This window comes from Salmo salar, chromosome 02, assembly GCF_965601325.2.
Source record: "Salmo salar chromosome 02, fSalSal1, whole genome shotgun sequence".
NCBI classification, from domain to species: domain Eukaryota; kingdom Metazoa; phylum Chordata; class Actinopteri; order Salmoniformes; family Salmonidae; genus Salmo; species Salmo salar.
The window spans coordinates 25,700,762-25,720,098 of NC_138292.1; the positions used below are offsets into that span (position 1 = coordinate 25,700,762).

General features: G+C 43.7%; 1 protein-coding gene across 1 annotated transcript; it reads left to right on the forward strand.

Annotated features, from left to right (window-relative positions):
- Window positions 1-1,202: 1,202 nt before the first annotated feature.
- Window positions 1,203-3,511, forward strand: LOC106578351 (hyaluronan synthase 1-like). Its single transcript, XM_014157055.2, has 4 exons — window positions 1,203-1,865; window positions 2,171-2,396; window positions 2,543-2,675; window positions 2,792-3,511. Exons 1-4 carry the CDS (start codon window positions 1,203-1,205, stop codon window positions 3,465-3,467), a joined length of 1,698 nt encoding a protein of 565 aa, XP_014012530.1. The 3' UTR covers window positions 3,468-3,511.
- Window positions 3,512-19,337: the final 15,826 nt, after the last annotated feature.

Consider the following 19,337-nt stretch of genomic DNA (forward strand, 5'->3'; position numbering starts at 1 on the left):
CTTGTGACTGGCATTGCCTGAACGTGTTCAGTACAAGAGAAAGGATGCAGGGTTATTATTGTGCCACCAGAGGGCATCATTCAACTTCTTGACAGATCATGGCAGTGACTGGTCAGGACAAGGTAGCAATATTCCTCAATGGAAATGTATGATGGAGATGAGGGTAGTCATATTTCCCACACTTTTGGTTGATATTGTATAAGGGGTTTGCGTCATATGTGAATTGTGCTGTTATGTATTTATTGTCGAATCCAAATGCCACAAGTTCCCTATGGGAAAAATTTAGTAGGATATTCTATTTTATTCTACTCTATTCTATCCAATAGTCAAGTGAATAATATCTAAATGACTGTATTCTAAAATGTGACCAAAATGAATTACAGAACTGTAAATAAGTAGCCTATAATTGATCAAGTTCAATATTTTTTATCGACAAAACAAACAATAGCTTAAAACAAATCTATAAAATGTACGCCTATAACTACTTTTACCGAGGTAAAACTAATCCCTGTTGATTTATATTTGGCGAATTCACTATGGACCTCCTTTCTACTTTGACGCAGCACGTGCTGACTCACAAGCCCAGTATTAAGGGCGTTATACCTATGATGGTTTGCTTTGGGCCACAGTATGTGCGCTCACATCTGGCAGCATCTGGAGTAAGCGTGTTTCTCAAGTTTATAAAGTAATCCAACTTCACGCAAATTGCAGAGTAGAGCGGGAGTAGGAGACAGGGAGGAAAGGGCATTTCAAGAGTGGAGTAATTTGGCACCAAAGTCAGGTAAGGCTATACATTTTTTAATCCAAATATGTTTTTATTTTTTTTTACCATTAGAAATACAGTTTCGTTTTGCGGTACATTGTTTACGTCACAAAGAAACAAGGTAACTTCTTTATGATATCTTTTGAAGATTGATATTTTTTCCTCATGATAACGCTTTTGTGGTAGGATCTTTGGTATTTATAGTTATCTGGAACTTACTTGACAGAATGAAGACCAACCATTTTTTTCTATCTTGTAATAAGCTATCCTAATTGTTAACGTTCAGTTGTATTTTCAGTAGCCTAATTCAATTAATCAATTCACTTAATTCAATAAATGAAATATTATCATTAATTTAGCCTATTTGTTCCTCTTCCAATGTATTTATCTTAAATGTTCATCTTCCTTGATTGACAACAGGTATCTAAAGGGGGAAAAAATGGAACTGAAACTATTGCTAAGGCGGGTGGGCTCGATAGTCCGTGCTATCCTGACTGTCCTCTTTGCCCTGGTGGTGCTGGGGGTGATGGTGTGGGCTTACGTCCAGGGCTTCCAGCTGGCCACCTCCCCATATGGCATCATTTCCTTTGGCTTCTACGGCCTCCTGCTGGGGCTCCATGTCCTGGTCCAGAGCCTGTTTGCCTTCGTGGAGCACCGCCGCATGAGGGCCCGAAGCAAGGCCAGCACCTGCACCTTCACCAAGACCATTGGCTTCACTATCTCAGCCTACCAGGAGGACCCAGAGTACCTGCGCGAGTGCCTCAACTCCATTCGGGCCCTCAAGTACCCTCCAGAGCTGCTGCGGGTCATCATGGTGGTGGATGGGAACTCAGGGGACGACCTCTACATGCTGGAGATGTTTAGGGAGGTGTTTGCAGACCAGGACCCTGGCTGTTACGTGTGGAGGAATAACTACCACACATGGGACCCCACCCAGACCCAGGATGCTAGTTATGGGCTGGGAGAGGACCCCCAGAGGAGGGAGGTGGAGGATCTGATCAACAGCAGGAGGTGTGTGTGCATCATGCAGAAGTGGGGTGGAAAGAGGGAGGTGATGTACACAGCGTTCAAGGCACTGGGACAGTCGGCGGACTACATACAGGTGAGGAGTTGATTTACATCTCCTGACATTAGGGAAATACTGTATTTCATATATTTTTTTAAACACCTTGGATCAGAGCACACAGTATCTTCATTCTGTTTCTTGTCTTATAATGTTAATAATTGTTAATATTAATAATAATGTCTCTGTCTCTCTCTCTCGCTGTTTCTCTCTCTGTTTCTCTGTTTCTCTCTCTGTTTCTCTCTCTGTTTCTCTCTCTGTTTCTCTCTCTGTTTCTCTCTCTGTTTCTCTCTCTGTTTCTCTCTCTGTTTCTCTCTCTGTTTCTCTCTCTCTCTCTCCTCCAGGTGTGTGACTCTGACACCAAGCTAGACCCCCTGGCTACGGTGGAGCTGTGTAAGGTTCTGGAGAGCAACCAGAAGTACGGGGCGGTGGGAGGAGACGTGATGATCCTCAACCTCAAGGAGTCCTACATCAGCTTCATGAGCAGCCTGCGCTACTGGATGGCGTTCAACATCGAGAGGTCCTGCCAGTCCTTCTTCAACTGTGTCTCCTGCATCAGCGGCCCCCTGGGTAAGGAAATTACACTTTCCTGTGACCGCGATAAACATGAGTCATAACCTTGCTTCTCTTGTTTATGTTACTGGGAGTCGTGTAATATTATGTTATTTGTATTCAGTAAGTGCAGTACTATAACATAGATTTGGTTTCATCCTCAGGTCTGTACAGGAATGACCTCCTCCAGCAGTTCTTAGAGTCCTGGTACAACCAGAAGTTCCTGGGGACTCACTGTACATTTGGGGATGACAGACATCTCACCAACCGCATGCTCAGCATGGGCTATGCCACCAAGTGAGTATACATTTCTTCACAAATACTCCTCATACACAAATAAACTGAAGCACAACACTTTACTGGAGATAAGATGATATTAGACTCATTCATCATCATCCATCCTCTGCTCTCAGATACACGGCCCGTTCCAAGTGCTACACGGAGACGCCAGGCCAGTTTCTCCGGTGGCTCAACCAGCAGACGCGCTGGACCAAGTCTTACTTCCGCGAGTGGCTCTACAACGCCATGTGGTGGCACAAGCACCACCTGTGGATGACCTACGAGTCCATTGTCTCTGGTGTCTTCCCCTTCTTCGTCACGGCCACCATCATCCAGCTGTTCTGGTCAGGCACCCTGTGGGACATCCTCTGGGTCCTCTGCTGCATCCAGCTCATCGGCCTGATCAAGGCGGCCTATGCCTGCATCCTGCGCCGTGACCTGGTCATGGTGTTCATGTCCCTCTACTCTGCCCTCTACATGACCAGCCTGCTGCCCGCCAAGTACTTTGCCATCATCACCATGAACAAGAGCAGCTGGGGCACGTCGGGCCGCCGCAAGATGGTTGGGAACTACATCCCCCTGCTGCCTCTGTCAGTGTGGGCGGCCATCTTGCTGGGCGGGTCCTGCTACACCATCTACAAGGAGAGCCAAAAGGACTGGTCCACGCCGGCTAAGGTACTAGAGACCAGGTTTCTGATCTACGGCTGTGTGGCGTACGTCTGCTACTGGTTCCTCATGATCTTCCTCTACTGGGTGTGGTTCCGCAGGCTGTGTAGGAAACGCTCACAAAGTTATGACGTAAGCGTATAGGGACAGTTTTCTATACAAGGAGAAAAAACGGGATATTTAGTATTTATTTAGTATTTTGTGCATCAAATCTTTTTCATTTATTTATTTCATCTTGCAGTACAGTAGCTGTTTGTGAACAGATAAACTTTATACAGCTGCTAAATCAACTGAACCAGAGAATATATAAATGTATATAATGCACTGTATATGAGAACAATTACCTAGACTCTGGGAAGCTTCATCAAGAATAGTGTCAAAGATGAGAATATATTGTTGATAACTACAGTTTGCCGTGCTACTGAAGATGGAGAAAGGAGTTGTTAGTTGTTAAGTGAGTGAATATTTGACATTCAGTTGTCTTTACAAATACTTTATAACTGAAACTGTATACAGAAGCAGTATAGTATACCTATCTGGAGTTGATGATAAGACTAGTAATCTATTCTGGATGGCCCTTGATTTGCTGTTGCTTAATTCTACTGACTGCCTAACGAACGAAGTGTTACATTTATTTAATATAAGGATTTGTAATCTCTCTTGAGCACAACATTATTGAACCGTTATTAGATCACGCTGTACATGACTTGATATGTGCCTTACACAACAAAATACCATATCAGACATAGTAGCTTTTCTTTGTTTTTAAATATACTTCTCTCAATAATGCACTGGAAATTGGACTGGATTTTAATCACAGCTTTTTTAAAACATTACCTTGGAAGCAAACTAGCAAAATGTCTTGTGGTTGGTTCGAAGTGAAACTCTTTATTTCAGTGTAAATAATAGTGACAGACTCCGTAGTAAGACAATCATACATGTGAAGCCCTGTGAGATAGACGGACAGTGGTTCTGCTGTCATGTTGAGTATAAACATGAGAGATGCACCTGGCTCGGTTTGAACTGAACTGACCGAGCACATCGGTATACATTGTTTATGCACATTTTCCATTGTATGTGATGATTTCCTTTATCATATTATTTTGCAAATGTGAATGAATGTATGTATGTTTTGGGAATTTGATCAAAATGATTAAATAAAAATGAAGTATTTTGTGAGGAAAATGAATTGAATGAATTTGTTGAGGAGGGATTGTTTTGGTTACCACACCCATCTCTCAATGATCCTATCGATCTAGGATGCTGAAATCAGTGTCTTAGTGGTTGCTTCATCTGACTCCACTATCAATGCTAACTATACCCCTGATTTCCCTGACAGTTGATAGGTAAGAGTAATTCCAATCATTTCTATAACCCATAATCTACCATTTATTCCTTTACTGTAGCCCCTAATACTGGCCCCTAGTTTAGAATGAAAGTCTGCATGATGTACTATCCACTAATGGTTCTGTTCACTGTAGGAAAGACGTGACATTTCCATTGTGCAACACATGATAATCTGAGAAATGAGAGGTTCTGTTAGAGACATCTATCATCAGGAGGGTCATCGTTGCTCATCAAGAGGTATAATTACTGATGTAGAGTCAACATTTCTGACCTCTCATGGCAGTTAGATGGCCAGTTGCTTTGCATTGGTTTCATTTGACTGGTGGAGGGAGGAGAGTCTTTGTTGCTGTTTTTGTTCCATACAAACATTTTATGACAGGTCTGGGTGGGTGGAAGTTCTAAAAGAGGCTGAAAACAGTTAATTACTGTATATATTAATTGTGTAAGTGACACCCATTTGTTTTTCAACGCTGCTATGTAACAATAACAGAGCGTTAAAGAGCCTGTCTTGCAGAAAAAATATTAGCTGTGTGAAGCATCATGCCGGGGGCAGCAGGTAGCCTAGCGGTTAAAGTGTTGGGCCAGTAACCAAAAGGTCACTGGTTCAAATTCCTGGTTGAAAAATCTGCCGATCTGCCCATGAGCACGGCAGTTAACCCCCAACAACTGGTGATGTGGACGTCAATTATAGGCAGTACCCTGCACCTCTCTGATTTAGAGGGTTTGGGTTAAATGTGGAAGACAAATTTCAGTTGAATCCATTCAGTTGTGCAACTGACTAGGTATCTCCTTTCCCAATTATGATAAGCTGAACGAACTTGTCAGAGCTAACTTTAAAGATTATAAGCGAATACCTTGTGATGTTATCAAAATGTTAATAAACAGATATATTGCTCTGACAATAATGATTGTTCTTGACTGATTAGAGGTCTTTCGTTTATAGATGTGTAACGGACCGAAATGAACACTACAACAGCATTATCAACTGGTTAAATGAACACGACAACAGCATTATCAACCTGTTAAATGAACACGACAACAGCATTATCAACCTGTTAAATGAACACTACAACAGCATTATCAACTGGTTAAATGAACACTACAACAGCATTATCAACCGGTTAAATGAACATGACAACAGCATTATCAACTGGTTAAATGAACATTACAACAGCATTATCAACCGGTTAAATGAACATGACAACAGCATTATCAACTGGTTAAATGAACATTACAACAGCATTATCAACTGGTTAAATGAACACTGCAATAGCATTATCAACTGGTCAAATGAACACTTCCTCAGCATTATCAACCGGTTAAATGAACACGACAACAGCATTATCAACTGGTTAAATGAACATTACAACAGCATTATCAACTGGTTAAATGAACACGACAACAGCATTATCAACTGGTTAAATGAACATTACAACAGCATTATCAACTGGTTTAATGAACACTGCAATAGCATTATGAACCGGACAAATGAACACTACAACAGCATTATCAACCGGTTAAATGAACACGACAACAGCATTATCAACTGGTTAAATGAACACGACAACAGCATTATCAACTGGTTAAATGAACACTACAGAAGCATTATCAACTGGTTAAATGAACACTACAAAAGCATTATCAACTCGTCAAATGACCACTGCAATAGCATTATCAACGGGTTAAATGAACACTACAACAGCATTATCAACTGGTCAAATGAGCACTACAACAGCATTATCAACCGGTTAAATGAACATGACAACAGCATTATCAACTGGTTAAATGAACATTACAACAGCATTATCAACTGGTTAAATGAACACTGCAATAGCATTATCAACTGGTCAAATGAACACTTCCTCAGCATTATCAACCGGTTAAATGAACACGACAACAGCATTATCAACTGGTTAAATGAACATTACAACAGCATTATCAACTGGTTAAATGAACACGACAACAGCATTATCAACTGGTTAAATGAACATTACAACAGCATTATCAACTGGTTAAATGAACATGACAACAGCATTATCAACTGGTTAAATGAACATTACAACAGCATTATCAACTGGTTTAATGAACACTGCAATAGCATTATGAACCGGACAAATGAACACTACAACAGCATTATCAACCGGTTAAATGAACACGACAACAGCATTATCAACTGGTTAAATGAACACGACAACAGCATTATCAACTGGTTAAATGAACACTACAGAAGCATTATCAACTGGTTAAATGAACACTACAAAAGCATTATCAACTCGTCAAATGACCACTGCAATAGCATTATCAACGGGTTAAATGAACACTACAACAGCATTATCAACTGGTCAAATGAGCACTACAACAGCATTATCAACTGGTTAAATGAACACTACAACAGCATTATCGACTGGTTAAAAGAACACGACAACAGCATTATCAACCGGTTAAATGAAAACGACAACAGCATTATCAACTGGTTAAACCACTGGTCCAAATCTGTCATGTAACATTTACTAAGATTGCTCTTTGTGTAGCAAAAAAGTGTGTGAATGAATAAATGCATTCCTTTAATAACAAACTCAGCAAAAAAAAGAAACGTCCTTTTTTCAGGACCCTATCTTTCAAAGATAATTTGTAAAAATCCAAATAACTTCACAGATCTTCATTGTATAGGGTTTAAACACTGTTTCCCATGCTTGTTCAATGAACCATAAACAATTAATGAACATGCACCTGTGGAACGGTCGTTAAGACACTAACAGCTTACAGACTGTAGGCAATTAAGGTCACAGTTATGAAAACTTAGGACACTAAAGAGGCCTTTCTACTGACTGAAAAACACCAAAAGAAAGATGCCCAGGGTCCCTGCTCATCTGCGTGAACGTGCCTTAGGCATGCTGCAAGGAGGCATGAGGACTGCAGATGTGGCCAGGGAAATAAATTGCAATGTCCCTACTGTGAGACGCCTAAGACAGCACTACAGGGAGACAGGAGGGACAGCTGATCATCCTCGCAGTGGCAGACCACGTGTAACAACACCTGCACAGGATCGGTACATCCGAACATCACACCTGCGGGATAGGTACAGGATTGCAACAACAACTGCCCAAGTTACACCAGGAACGCACAATCCCTCCATCAGTGCTCAGACTGTACGCAATAGGCTGAGAGAGGCTGGACTGAGGGCTTGTGGGCCTGTTGTAAGGCAGGTCCTCACCAGACATCACCGGCAACAACGTTGCTAGGTGTTATTGACTCAATATGGGCACAAACCCACCATCGCTGGACCAGACAGGACTGGCAAAAAGTGCTCTTCTCTGACGAGTCACAGTTTTGTCTCACCAGGGGTGATGGTCAGATTCGCGTTTATCATCGAAGGAATGAGCGTTACACCGAGGCCTGTACTCTGGAGCGGGATCAATTTGGAGGTGGAGGGTCATGGTCTGGGTTGGTGTGTCACAGCATCATCGGACTGAGCTTGTTGTCATTGCATGCAATCTCAGCGCTGTGCGTTACAGGGAAGTTCTTTCTTCCTCTTCCGTCTCCATATCTTTTTAGCTTACATTTACATTTTTTTGTCATTTAGCAGACGCTCTTATCCAGAGCGACTTACAGTAGTGAATGCATATACACTGCTCAAAAAAATAAAGGGAACACTTAAACAACACAATGTAACTCCAAGTCAATCACACTTCTGTGAAATCAAACTGTCCACTTAGGAAGCAACACTGATTGACAATAAATTTCACATGCTGTTGTGCAAATGGAATAGACAACAGGTGGAAATGATAGGCAATTAGCAAGACAACCCCAATAAAGGAGTGGTTCTGCAGGTGGGGAGCACAGACCACTTCTCAGTTCCTATGCTTCCTGGCTGATGTTTTGGTCACTTTTGAATGCTGGCGGTGCTTTCACTCTAGTGGTAGCATGAGACGCAGTCTACAACCCACACAAGTGGCTCAGGTAGTGCAGCTCATCCAGGATGGCACATCAATGCGAACGGTGGCAAGAAGGTTTGCTGTGTCTGTCAGCGTAGTGTCCAGAGCATGGAGGCGCTCCCAGGAGACAGGCCAGTACATCAGGAGACGTGGAGGAGGCCGTAGGAGGGCAACAACCCAGCAGCAGGACCGCTACCTCCGCCTTTGTGCAAGGAGGAGCAGGAGAAGCACTGCCAGAGCCCTGCAAAATGACCTCCAGCAGGCCACAAATGTGCATGTGTCTGCTCAAACGGTCAGAAACAGACTCCATGAGGGTGGTATGAGGGCCCGACGTCCACAGGTGGGGGTTGTGCTTACAGCCCAACACCGTGCAGGACGTTTGGCATTTGCCAGAGAACACCAAGATTGTCACATTCGCCACCGGCGCCCTGTGCTCTTCACAGATGAAAGCAGGTTCACACTGAGCACGTGACAGACGTGACAGAGTCTGGAGACGCCGTGGAGAACGTTCTGCTGCCTGCAACATCCTCCAGCATGACCGGTTTGGCGGTGGGTCAGTCATGGTGTGGGGTGGCATTTCTTTGGGGGGCCGCACAGCCCTCCATGTGCTTGCCAGAGGTAGCCTGACTGCCATTAGGTACCGAGATGAGATCCTCAGACCCCTTGTGAGACCATATGCTGGTGCGGTTGGCCCTGGGTTCCTCCTAATGCAAGACAATGCTAGACCTCATGTGGCTGGAGTGTGTCAGCAGTTCCTGCAAGAGGAAGGCATTGATGCTATGGACTGGCCCGCCCGTTCCCCAGACCTGAATCCAATTGAGCACATCTGGGACATCATGTCTCGCTCCATCCACCAACGCCACGTTGCACCACAGACTGTCCAGGAGTTGGCGGATGCTTTAGTCCAGGTCTGGGAGGAGATCCCTCAGGAGACCATCCGCCACCTCATCAGGAGCATGCCCAGGCGTTGTAGGGAGGTCATACAGGCACGTGGAGGCCACACACACTACTGAGCCTCATTTTGACTTGTTTTAAGGACATTACATCAAAGTTGGATCAGCCTGTAGTGTGGTTTTCCACTTTCATTTTGAGTGTGACTCCAAATCCAGACCTCCATGGGTTGATAAATTGGATTTCCATTGATTATTTTCGTGTGATTTTGTTGTCAGCACATTCAACTATGTAAAGAAAAAAGTATTTAATAAGATTATTTCTTTCATTCAGATCTAGTATGTGTTGTTTAAGTGTTCCCTTTATTTTTTTGAGCAGTATATTTCATACATTATTTTCCCCGTACTGGGAAGACATCCTCCTCTCTCCTCCCTCATGTGGTACCCTTCCTGCTCATCCTGACATGACCCTCCAAGCATGACAATGCCACCAGCCATACTGCTGTGATTTCCTGCAAGACATGAATGTCAGTGTTCTGCCATGGCCAGCGAAGAGCCCGGATCTCTGTGGAACTTGTTCAGTTTATGTCTCAGTTGTTGAATCTTGTTATGTTCATACAAATATTTACACATGTTAAGTTTTCTTCAAATAAACGCAGTTGACAGTGAGAGGACATTTTTTTTCTTGCTGAGTTTATATTCTAAGGCAGGGGTTCCCAAACATTTTTGTGTCGGGGACCCCTTTTTTGATAGTAAATTCATCAGAGACCCCCTCATAATATAATAACACAAATCCTACTAATCAGTCAGTCAGTCAGCATTACATGATACAGGGCTGCACCTGAGTGAGTCTCTGTAACAGTAAGTTCTGACAGTTATCTTCTGTAGTAGTTACACTATCTATAGTCCACAACAACAGGTCTTAAAACCCAATCAGATGTTTTTCAAGCCTGGTCCTTTTTTGCTTATTTATTTATTTATTAGGACAAAACATACTCAAATGAACTTTTTGTTATTATTGACGTCGTTGACATTATTGTTGTTATTGACGTTTTTATTCTGATACCCGTTATTTCTGTACTGTACTTTTATTCTATTGAATGAAAGGTTGTTGCAGTTTTACTAAGACTTCTGCAGTGCATTGCTTAATTAATCAACTCTCGGGTCCTGGGGAAAAAACATTTTAAAGGCTACCCTGTTGGCATCAGAGAGAACATTTTGCAGTTATAAAGCAAATTTCCTGCAATTCAAAATATGTTGCCTTGGGGCAGGGATTTGTTTTTCCGTTTGTATGCTAATTTCTTGCAATTTAAAGCTAGTTTCTTGCAAGTTTTTATCCAGAAATGGTATTGAGATATAAAAACAGCTACATTGGACCTTTAAAGCTTTGATTACAGTGCATTTATGTTAAAAAACAACATTTTGGGGAATTTTGTAGTTTTTTAAATAATTGATACTGTGGCGTATCAATATCCCTGCGCATCGCATCTCCCAATTAATTGTATTTATTTGTATTTAATGTTTTTACCTTTATTTTAACAGGGAATCACATTGAGATTAAAAATCTATTTTACAGGAGAGCCCTGTATACATTACAATAAAAACAGAATAATAAAACATACATGTATATGTGTATAAAACAATTTAATTCAGCACACAGTAACAAAATAAACATAATTCATAAAAGCAAGAACATAAATGAAGAACATTAATTGTATAATATTACAGGGTATTGTATTGCACCCTCCAAACAATTGCACAGATCCCTTGTCCAAAATGTGCTTAATCTGGCAATACTCATACATTTTCTTCTTCTTCTTCATTTATTTTGTACCTGCTTGGACCCCACTTTGGGAAACCGTGTTCTAAGGAACAAACTTAGTACTTTTGTTAAGATATGGCAACCTTTATTTGAATATATGGAAAACTTCCCTTACAATTGGTGATGGATCATGAACCCCTACTCACCTCAACACATTCTGGTGCAAGATGTGGGAGCACTAACATGACATTAATTATATGCATAAATAGGGCCTCCCGGGTGGCGCAGTGGTCTAAGGCTAGCTGTGCCACCAGAGATTCTGGGTTCGAGCCCAGGCTCTGTGCGACCGGGAGGCCCATGGGGCGGTGCACAATTGGCCCAGCGTCATCCGGGTTAGGGAGGGTTTGGCCGGCAGGGATATCCTTGTCTCATCGTGCACTAGTGACTCCTGTGGCGGGTCGGGCGCAGTGCACGCTGACACGGTCGCTTGGTGTACGGTGTTTCCTCCGACACATTGGTGCGGCTGGCTTCCGGGTTGGGTGTGCATTCTGTCAAGAAACAGTGCGGCTTGGTTGGGTTGTGTTTCGGAGGACGCATGGCTCTCGACCTTCGCCTCTTCCGAGTCCATACGGGAGTTGCAGCGATGAGACAAGACTGTAACTACCAATTGGATACCACGAAATTGGGGAGAAAAAAGGGGTAAAAAACATATATATATATATATATATATTTTTTTTTTTAAATATATATAAAAAAAAAAAAATGATATGCATAAATGATGACTTTGGACAGCTTCCCTGTCTTCAGTATTAGAACCGTATCAATCTAACCATAGAGGGGAGAGTACTCCTTGGTGATAGCCAGTGCTGGTCAACACTGCAAGTACAACAAGGGTGGTGATTAAAATGAGTCAAAACATTCTTGTGGTGAGTATGTGAGGGTCTGAATGGTAGCTGTTTATGTCATCACCATTACTCATCACACTCACTAGATGTGGGTTGATATCATGTTATAGATCTCTGACTTCCCTAACTTCTTGGCTTAGAAGGGGGACTATGTGATATATATACTATCTGATAAGGTGACATATATGACGTGACTATCCCCAAACGCCCTGACCGTCTGTGAAAGCCCAGATGCAGAGATGTGGATGGAGGATGCTGATACGAGGGGCTGGGTTTATGTTGGGACCCAGGCCAGGGTTCCCAGGCTGTTAGTTGGTCACACAGGGTCTGAGGAGCAGTGGCAGTCTAGACCATTTCAACTGGGGGGGCCAAGCTGGGGCCAGTTGTGCTGTTAGAGGGGCCAGTTACATTAGACGTTATTGTTGTCATATCGTTTTCTTCACTGCATTGCAGGCATTAGCAGGCAAAAGACCATGTTCATAATCATCATCGTTGCCACTGTCTAATAACGGATGTAAAAAAAGAACGATAGCAAAAATTTGTTATGTAAAAATGATTTCATACTCCACATTTAGGGGGGCCACAAGGGGGTCCAAAATTGTTGTCACAGGGGTACCACCCCCCCCCCCCCCCCAGAACCGCTAGTGCTGAGGAGGTCTCTGTGTGACGAAGCAGGAGATCACTTCCCCTGGCAGCTGGTTCAAATTATCCCTTCCTCCCCCACCCTGTCTAGGCCTCCTGCCCTGCGTCAGGGAGGAGTGCTCTCAGCTGGCAGCCCAACGAGAGACATGCTGCTCCCATTAAAAGGGGAAGCACAGTAATGTGACTAAACTGAAAGATGTGGTGAGTGTGTGTGTATTGCAAGTTTGAGGGTCGGATCTATCTCCTTCCCACCTCCTCCTCCCCATCAAGGTTTCAAAGTCATTCCATATCAACAGTCACCCACTTTGATATCAATGGAGCTGATGTTCTCAACTCACTGTGGACGGGATGACAACGCACAGTGAAGTGCTTTGAGGCCTTGTGAGAAGTGCTATGTAAATGCTTTCCATATGATCGTGATTCTCATTAGATGCAGAGAAACCAGTAGATGATGAGGTCTTAGGTGAATCGTGTTGTGAGGCATGAAAGACGAAGACAGCAATAAGGACAAAAGTGAAATGAGGACAGGGAACAAGCATTGTAATGCAAATGAAATGCACTTCCACTAGTTTTAACTACCCCTAACTACCACTAAAACACAACAACTGCTATGGAAACAATGCTACTTTTCCCACCCAGTAAGATTTATGATAAAACCTCCAGGTTTGCCTCTCAGAGTTGAGAAAAGGACCATAGACAATGGGTGGAGGATGGAATATCCTGTAAGATTACACCATTTCTCAGTGGTTATTTTTGTCATACTGTATTTCAACGCCTGTAGCTAAGGGAGTTTCCTCAGACTGGGGAGCCTATGGATTGTCTGAGAGTTCCTTAGGGTTGATTGGGTAAGGCAACAAACTGCACACTCACTTGGTGAGGTCACAATCCGTTACTGGAATCATCGCAAAAACATTTGTCTTGGTTCCAACTACACTGATTCTTTCTATGGGCTGAGATGCTTCTGGACAGGGGACAATTGGCAAGACGTAACTTTCTGGTTGTAAATAGTTTTTCTGGTTGAAAAGACGTCAGACGTTATTACACCCAAAATACTGTACATATTTTATCACGACGACATCGAGACGTCTGGGAAATATGTCATATTTTGATTGGTATCAGGTCAGATAACCAGGTAAAGAAGTGTTTTTCTGGTCGCTAAAAACACATTTAAAAACCTTATTTTACAACAACCTGACCATGAGGTCTCAAAAGATGTCACCCTGATGATATAATTGTATTACAATCATGCTTTGTGACAGTCAAGTTGAAGGAAAGGCCTTCGTTGTTGAGATGAAAAGGATCAGGCTCCCAGATACCAAGACATAAGTTTGTGTGTAATGCATGTCATTTCCAAAGCATAATCCTTTCCAAACGATGACGGACACACAAAGGCAGCCAAATCGTCCATCAAATAAAGAGACCTTGGTCTCAGCTTGACTCCCTTATAAAAGTTAAATACAATTTGAGGGTCCAGTCCATCATTATCTGTTAGGATAATGCCTATACTGTAGAGTACTGGGAACTTCAATGGAGACTTCAAACATAGCCAAGTGACAGGTTTACCTGATGTGATTACATAATACTACCCTTTCTCTGGTAAAATGACAGTAAAAGTCAGTGATGTCAGAGTGACATAGAGCCCCGTGAGGATGAAAGCTACAGGTGTGGTCGAGGCTGGGGTCGGCTCTAACGTAGGGCTGATTTGTGACATATATTCAGCTTTTGCGATATCGGTCGCTCTAAGGTAAGGTTAATGCTCAATGATAAAATGCTGCGATCATGTGTTGTACAGGATTGTGGTCAATTTTCAAGTCAATTCATGTCAACTCAATGAAAATAAAAGTACTTTTTTCAAATATTGAATTGAATGCATTTGATTGAATGAATCTACAGTATATGACTAAAGTAAAATGCAAGGGGATGCTTGCAAGCCAAAGAACACCATCCCAACCGTGAAGGACAGGGGTGGCAGCATCATGTTGTGGGGGTGCTTTGCTGCAGGAGGGACTGGTGCACTTCACAGAATGTATGGCATCATGAGGTAGGAAAATTATGTGGATATATTGAAGCAACATCTCAAGACATCAGTCAGGAAGTTAAAGCTTGGTCACAAATGGGTCTCAAATCAAATCAAATGTCAAATCAAATCAAATCAAATTTTATTTGTCACATACACATGGTTAGCAGATGTTAATGCGAGTGTAGCGAAATGCTTGTGCTTCTAGTTCCGACCATGCAGTAATATCTAACAAGTAATCTAACCTAACAATTTCACAACAACTACCTTTTACATCAATTTTTCATTATTAAAGTGGCTAGAGATTTGAGTCAGTATGTTGGCAGCAGCCACTCAATGTTAGTGATGGCTGTTTAACAGTCTGATGGCCTTGAGATAGAAGCTGTTTTTCAGTCTCTCGGTCCCCACTTTAATGCACCTGTACTGACATCGCCTTCTGGATGATAACGTGTGAACAGGCAGTGGTTCGGATGGTTGTTGTCCTTGATGATCTTTTTGGCCTTCCTGTGACATCGGGTGGTGTAGGTGTCCTGAAGGGCAGGTAGTTTGCCCCTGGTGATGCGTTGTGCAGACCTCACTACCCTCTGGAGAGCCTTACGGTTGTGGGCAGAGCAGTTGCCGTACCAGGCAGTGATACAGCCCGACAGGATGCTCTCGATTGTGCATCTGTAAAAGTTTTTGGTGACAAGCCAAATTTCTTCAGCCTCCTGAGGTTGAAGAGGCGCTGCTGCGCCTTCTTCACCATGCTGTCTGTGTGGGTGGACCATTTCAGTTTGTCCGTGATGTGTACGCTGAGGAACTTAAAACTTTCCACCTTCTCCACTACTGTCCCGTCGATGTGGTAGGGGGCTGCTCCCGCTGCTGTTTCCTGAAGTCCACGAACATCTCCTTTGTTTTGTTGACATTGAGTGTGAGGTTATTTTCCTGACACCACACACCAAGGGCCCTCACCTCCTCCCTGTAGGCTGTCTCGTTGTTGGTAATCAAGCCAACCACTGTAGTGTCGTCTGCAAACTTGATGATTGAGTTGGAGGCATGCATGGCCACGCAGTCATGGGTGAACAGGGAGTACAGGAGAGGGCTGAGAACACTCCCATGTGGGGCCCCAATGTTGAGGATCAGCGGGGTGGAGATGTTGTTACCTACCCTCACCACCTGGGGGCGGCCCGTCAGGAAGTCCAGGACCCAGTTGCACAGGGTGGGGTCGAGACACAGGGTCTCGAGCTTAATGACGAGTTTGGAGGGTGCTATGGTGTTAAATGCTGAGCTGTAGTTGGTGAACAGCATTCTTGCATAGGTATTCCTCTTGTCCAGATGGGTTAGGGCAGTGTGCAGTGTATTTGCAGTGCAGTGTGCACTGTGTTTGCCTATATCGAATCTTCCATTCCTCTCAAACATTTTTGAAAAAGCTGTTGCGCAGCAACTCACTGCCTTCCTGAAGACAAACAATGTATACGAAACGCTTCAGTCTGGTTTTAGACCCCATCATAGCACTGAGACTGCACTTGTGAAGGTGGTAAATGACCTTTTTATGACGTCAGACCGAGGCTCTGCATCTGTCCTCGTGCTCCTAGATCTTAGTGCTGCTTTTGATACCATCGATCACCACATTCTTTTGGAGAGATTGGAAACCCAAATTGGTCTACATGGACAAGTTCTGGCCTGGTTTAGATCTTATCTGTCGGAAAGATATCAGTTTGTGAATGGTTTGTCCTCTGACAAATCAATTGTCCATTTCGGTGTTCCTCAAGGTTCCGTTTTAGGACCACTATTGTTTTCACTATATATTTTACCTCTTGGGGATGTCATTGGAAAACATAATGTTAAATTTCAGTGCTATGCGGATGACACAGAGCTGTACATTTCAATGAAACATGGTGAAGCCCCAAAATTGCCCTCGCTAGAAGCCTGTGTTTCAGACATAAAGAAGTGGATGGCTGCAAACGTTCTACTTTTAAACTCGGACAAAACAGAGATGCTTGTTCTAGGTCCCAAGAAACAAAGAGATCTTCTGTTGAATCTGACAATTAATCTGGATGGTTGTACAGTCGTCTCAAATAAAACTGTGAAGGACCTCGGCGTTACTCTGGACCCTGATCTCTCTTTTGAAGAACATATCAAGACTGTTTCAAGGACAGCTTTTTTCCATCTACGTAACATTGCAAAAATCAGAAACTTTCTGTCCAAAAATGACGCAGAAAAATGAATCCATGCTTTTGTTACTTCTAGGCTGGACTACTGCAATGCTCTACTTTCCGGCTACCCGGATAAAGCACTAAACAAACTTCAGTTAGTGCTAAATACGGCTGCTAGAATCCTGACTAGAACCAAAAAATTTGATCATATTACTCCAGTGCTAGCCTCCCTACACTGGCTTCCTGTTAAGGCAAGGGCTGATTTCAAGGTTTTACTGCTAACCTACAAAGCATTACATGGGCTTGCTCCTACCTATCTTTCCGATTTGGTCCTGCCGTACATACCTACACGTACGCTACGGTCACAAGACGCAGGCCTCCTAATTGTCCCTAGAATTTCTAAGCAAACGGCTGGAGGTAGGGCTTTCTCCTATAGAGCTCAATTTTTATGAAATGGTCTGCCTATCCATGCGAGAGATGCAGACTCAGTCTCAACCTTTAAGTCTTTACTGAAGACTTATCTCTTCAGTAGGTCCTATGATTAAGTATAGTCTGGCCCAGGATGTGAAGGTGAACGGAAAGGCTGGAGCAACGAACCGCCCTTGCTGTCTCTGCCTTGCCGGTTCCCCTCTCTCCACTGGGATTCTCTGCCTCTAACCCTATTACAGGGGCTGAGTCACTGGCTTACTGGTGTTCTTCCATGCCGTCCATGGGAGGGGAGCGTCACTTGAGTGGGTTGAGTCACTGACGTGGTCTTCCTGTCTGGGTTGGCGCCCCCCCTTGGGCTGTGCCATGGTGGAGATCTTTGTGGGCTATACTCGGCCTTGTCCCGGATGGTATGTTGGTGGTTGGAGACATCCCTCCAGTGGTGTGGGGGCTGTGCTTTGGCAAAGTGGGTGGGGTTATATCCTGCCTGTTTGGCCCTGTCCGGGGGTATCATCGGATGGGGCCACAGTGTCTTCTGATCCCTCCTGTCTCAGCCTCCAGTATTTATGCTGCAGTAGTTTATGTGTCGGAGGGCTAGGGTCAGTCTGTTACATCTGGAGTATTTCTCTTGTCTTATCCGGTGTCCTGTGTGAATTTAAATATGCTCTCTCTAATTCTCTCTTTCTCTCTTTCTTTCTTTCTCTCGGAGGACCTGAGCCCTAGGACCATGCCTCAGGACTACCTGGCATGATGACTCCTTGCTGTCCCCAGTCCACCTGGCCGTGCTGCTGCTCCAGTTTCATCTGTTCTGCCTGCGGCTATGGAACCCTGACCTGTTCACCGGACGTGCTTGTTGCACCCTCGACAACTACTATGATTATTATTATTTGACCATGCTGGTCATTTATGAACATTTTAACATCTTGACCATGTTCTGTTATAATATCCACCCGGCACAGCCAGAAGAGGACTGGTCACCCCTCATAGCCTGGTTCCTCTCTACGTTTCTTCCTAGGTTTTTGGCCTTTCTAGGGAGTTTTTCCTAGGGAGTTTTTCCTAGCCACCGTGCTTCTTTCACATGCATTGCTTGCTGTTTGGGGTTTTAGGCTGGGTTTCTGTACAGCACTTTGAGATATCAGCTGATGTACGAAGGGCTATATAAATACATTTGATTTGAATTTGATTTGATTGCGATTACGTCGTCTGTGGACCTATTGGGGCGGTAAGCAAATTGGAGTGGGTCTAGGGTGTCAGGTAGGGTGGAGGTGATATGGTCCTTGACTAGTCTCTCAAAGCACTTCAGGATGACGGAAGTGAGTGCTATGGGCGATAGTCATTTAGCTCAGTTACCTTCGCTTTCTTGGGAACAGGAACAATGGTGGCCCTCTTGAAGCATGTGGGAACATCAGACTGGGATAAGGATTGGTTGAATATGTCCGTAAACACCCCAGCCAGCTGGTCTGCGCATGCTCTGAGGACAGGGCTGGGGATGCCGTCTGGTCTGGCAGCCTTGCGAGGGTTAACACGTTTATTAAATGTTTTATTCACGTTGGCTGCAGTGAAGGAGAGCCTGCAGGTTTTGGTAGCGGGCCATGTCAGTGGCACTGTGTTGTCCTCAAAGCGAGCAAAGAAGTTGTTTAGTATGTCTGGGAGCAAGACATTGTGGTCCGCGATGGGGCTGGTTTTCCTTTTGTAGTCCGTGATTGACTGTAGACCCTGCCACATACCTCTTGTGTATGAGCCTTTGAATTGCGACTCTACTTTGTCTCTATACCGACGCTTAGCTTGTTTGATTGCCTTGCGGAGGGAATAGCTACACTGTTTGTATTCGGTCATGTTTCCGGTCACCTTGCCCTGATTAAAGCAGTGGTTCACGCTTTCAGTTTTGCCTGAATGCTGCCATCAATCCACGGTTTCTGGTTGGGGAATGTTTTAACAGATGCTGTGGGTACAAC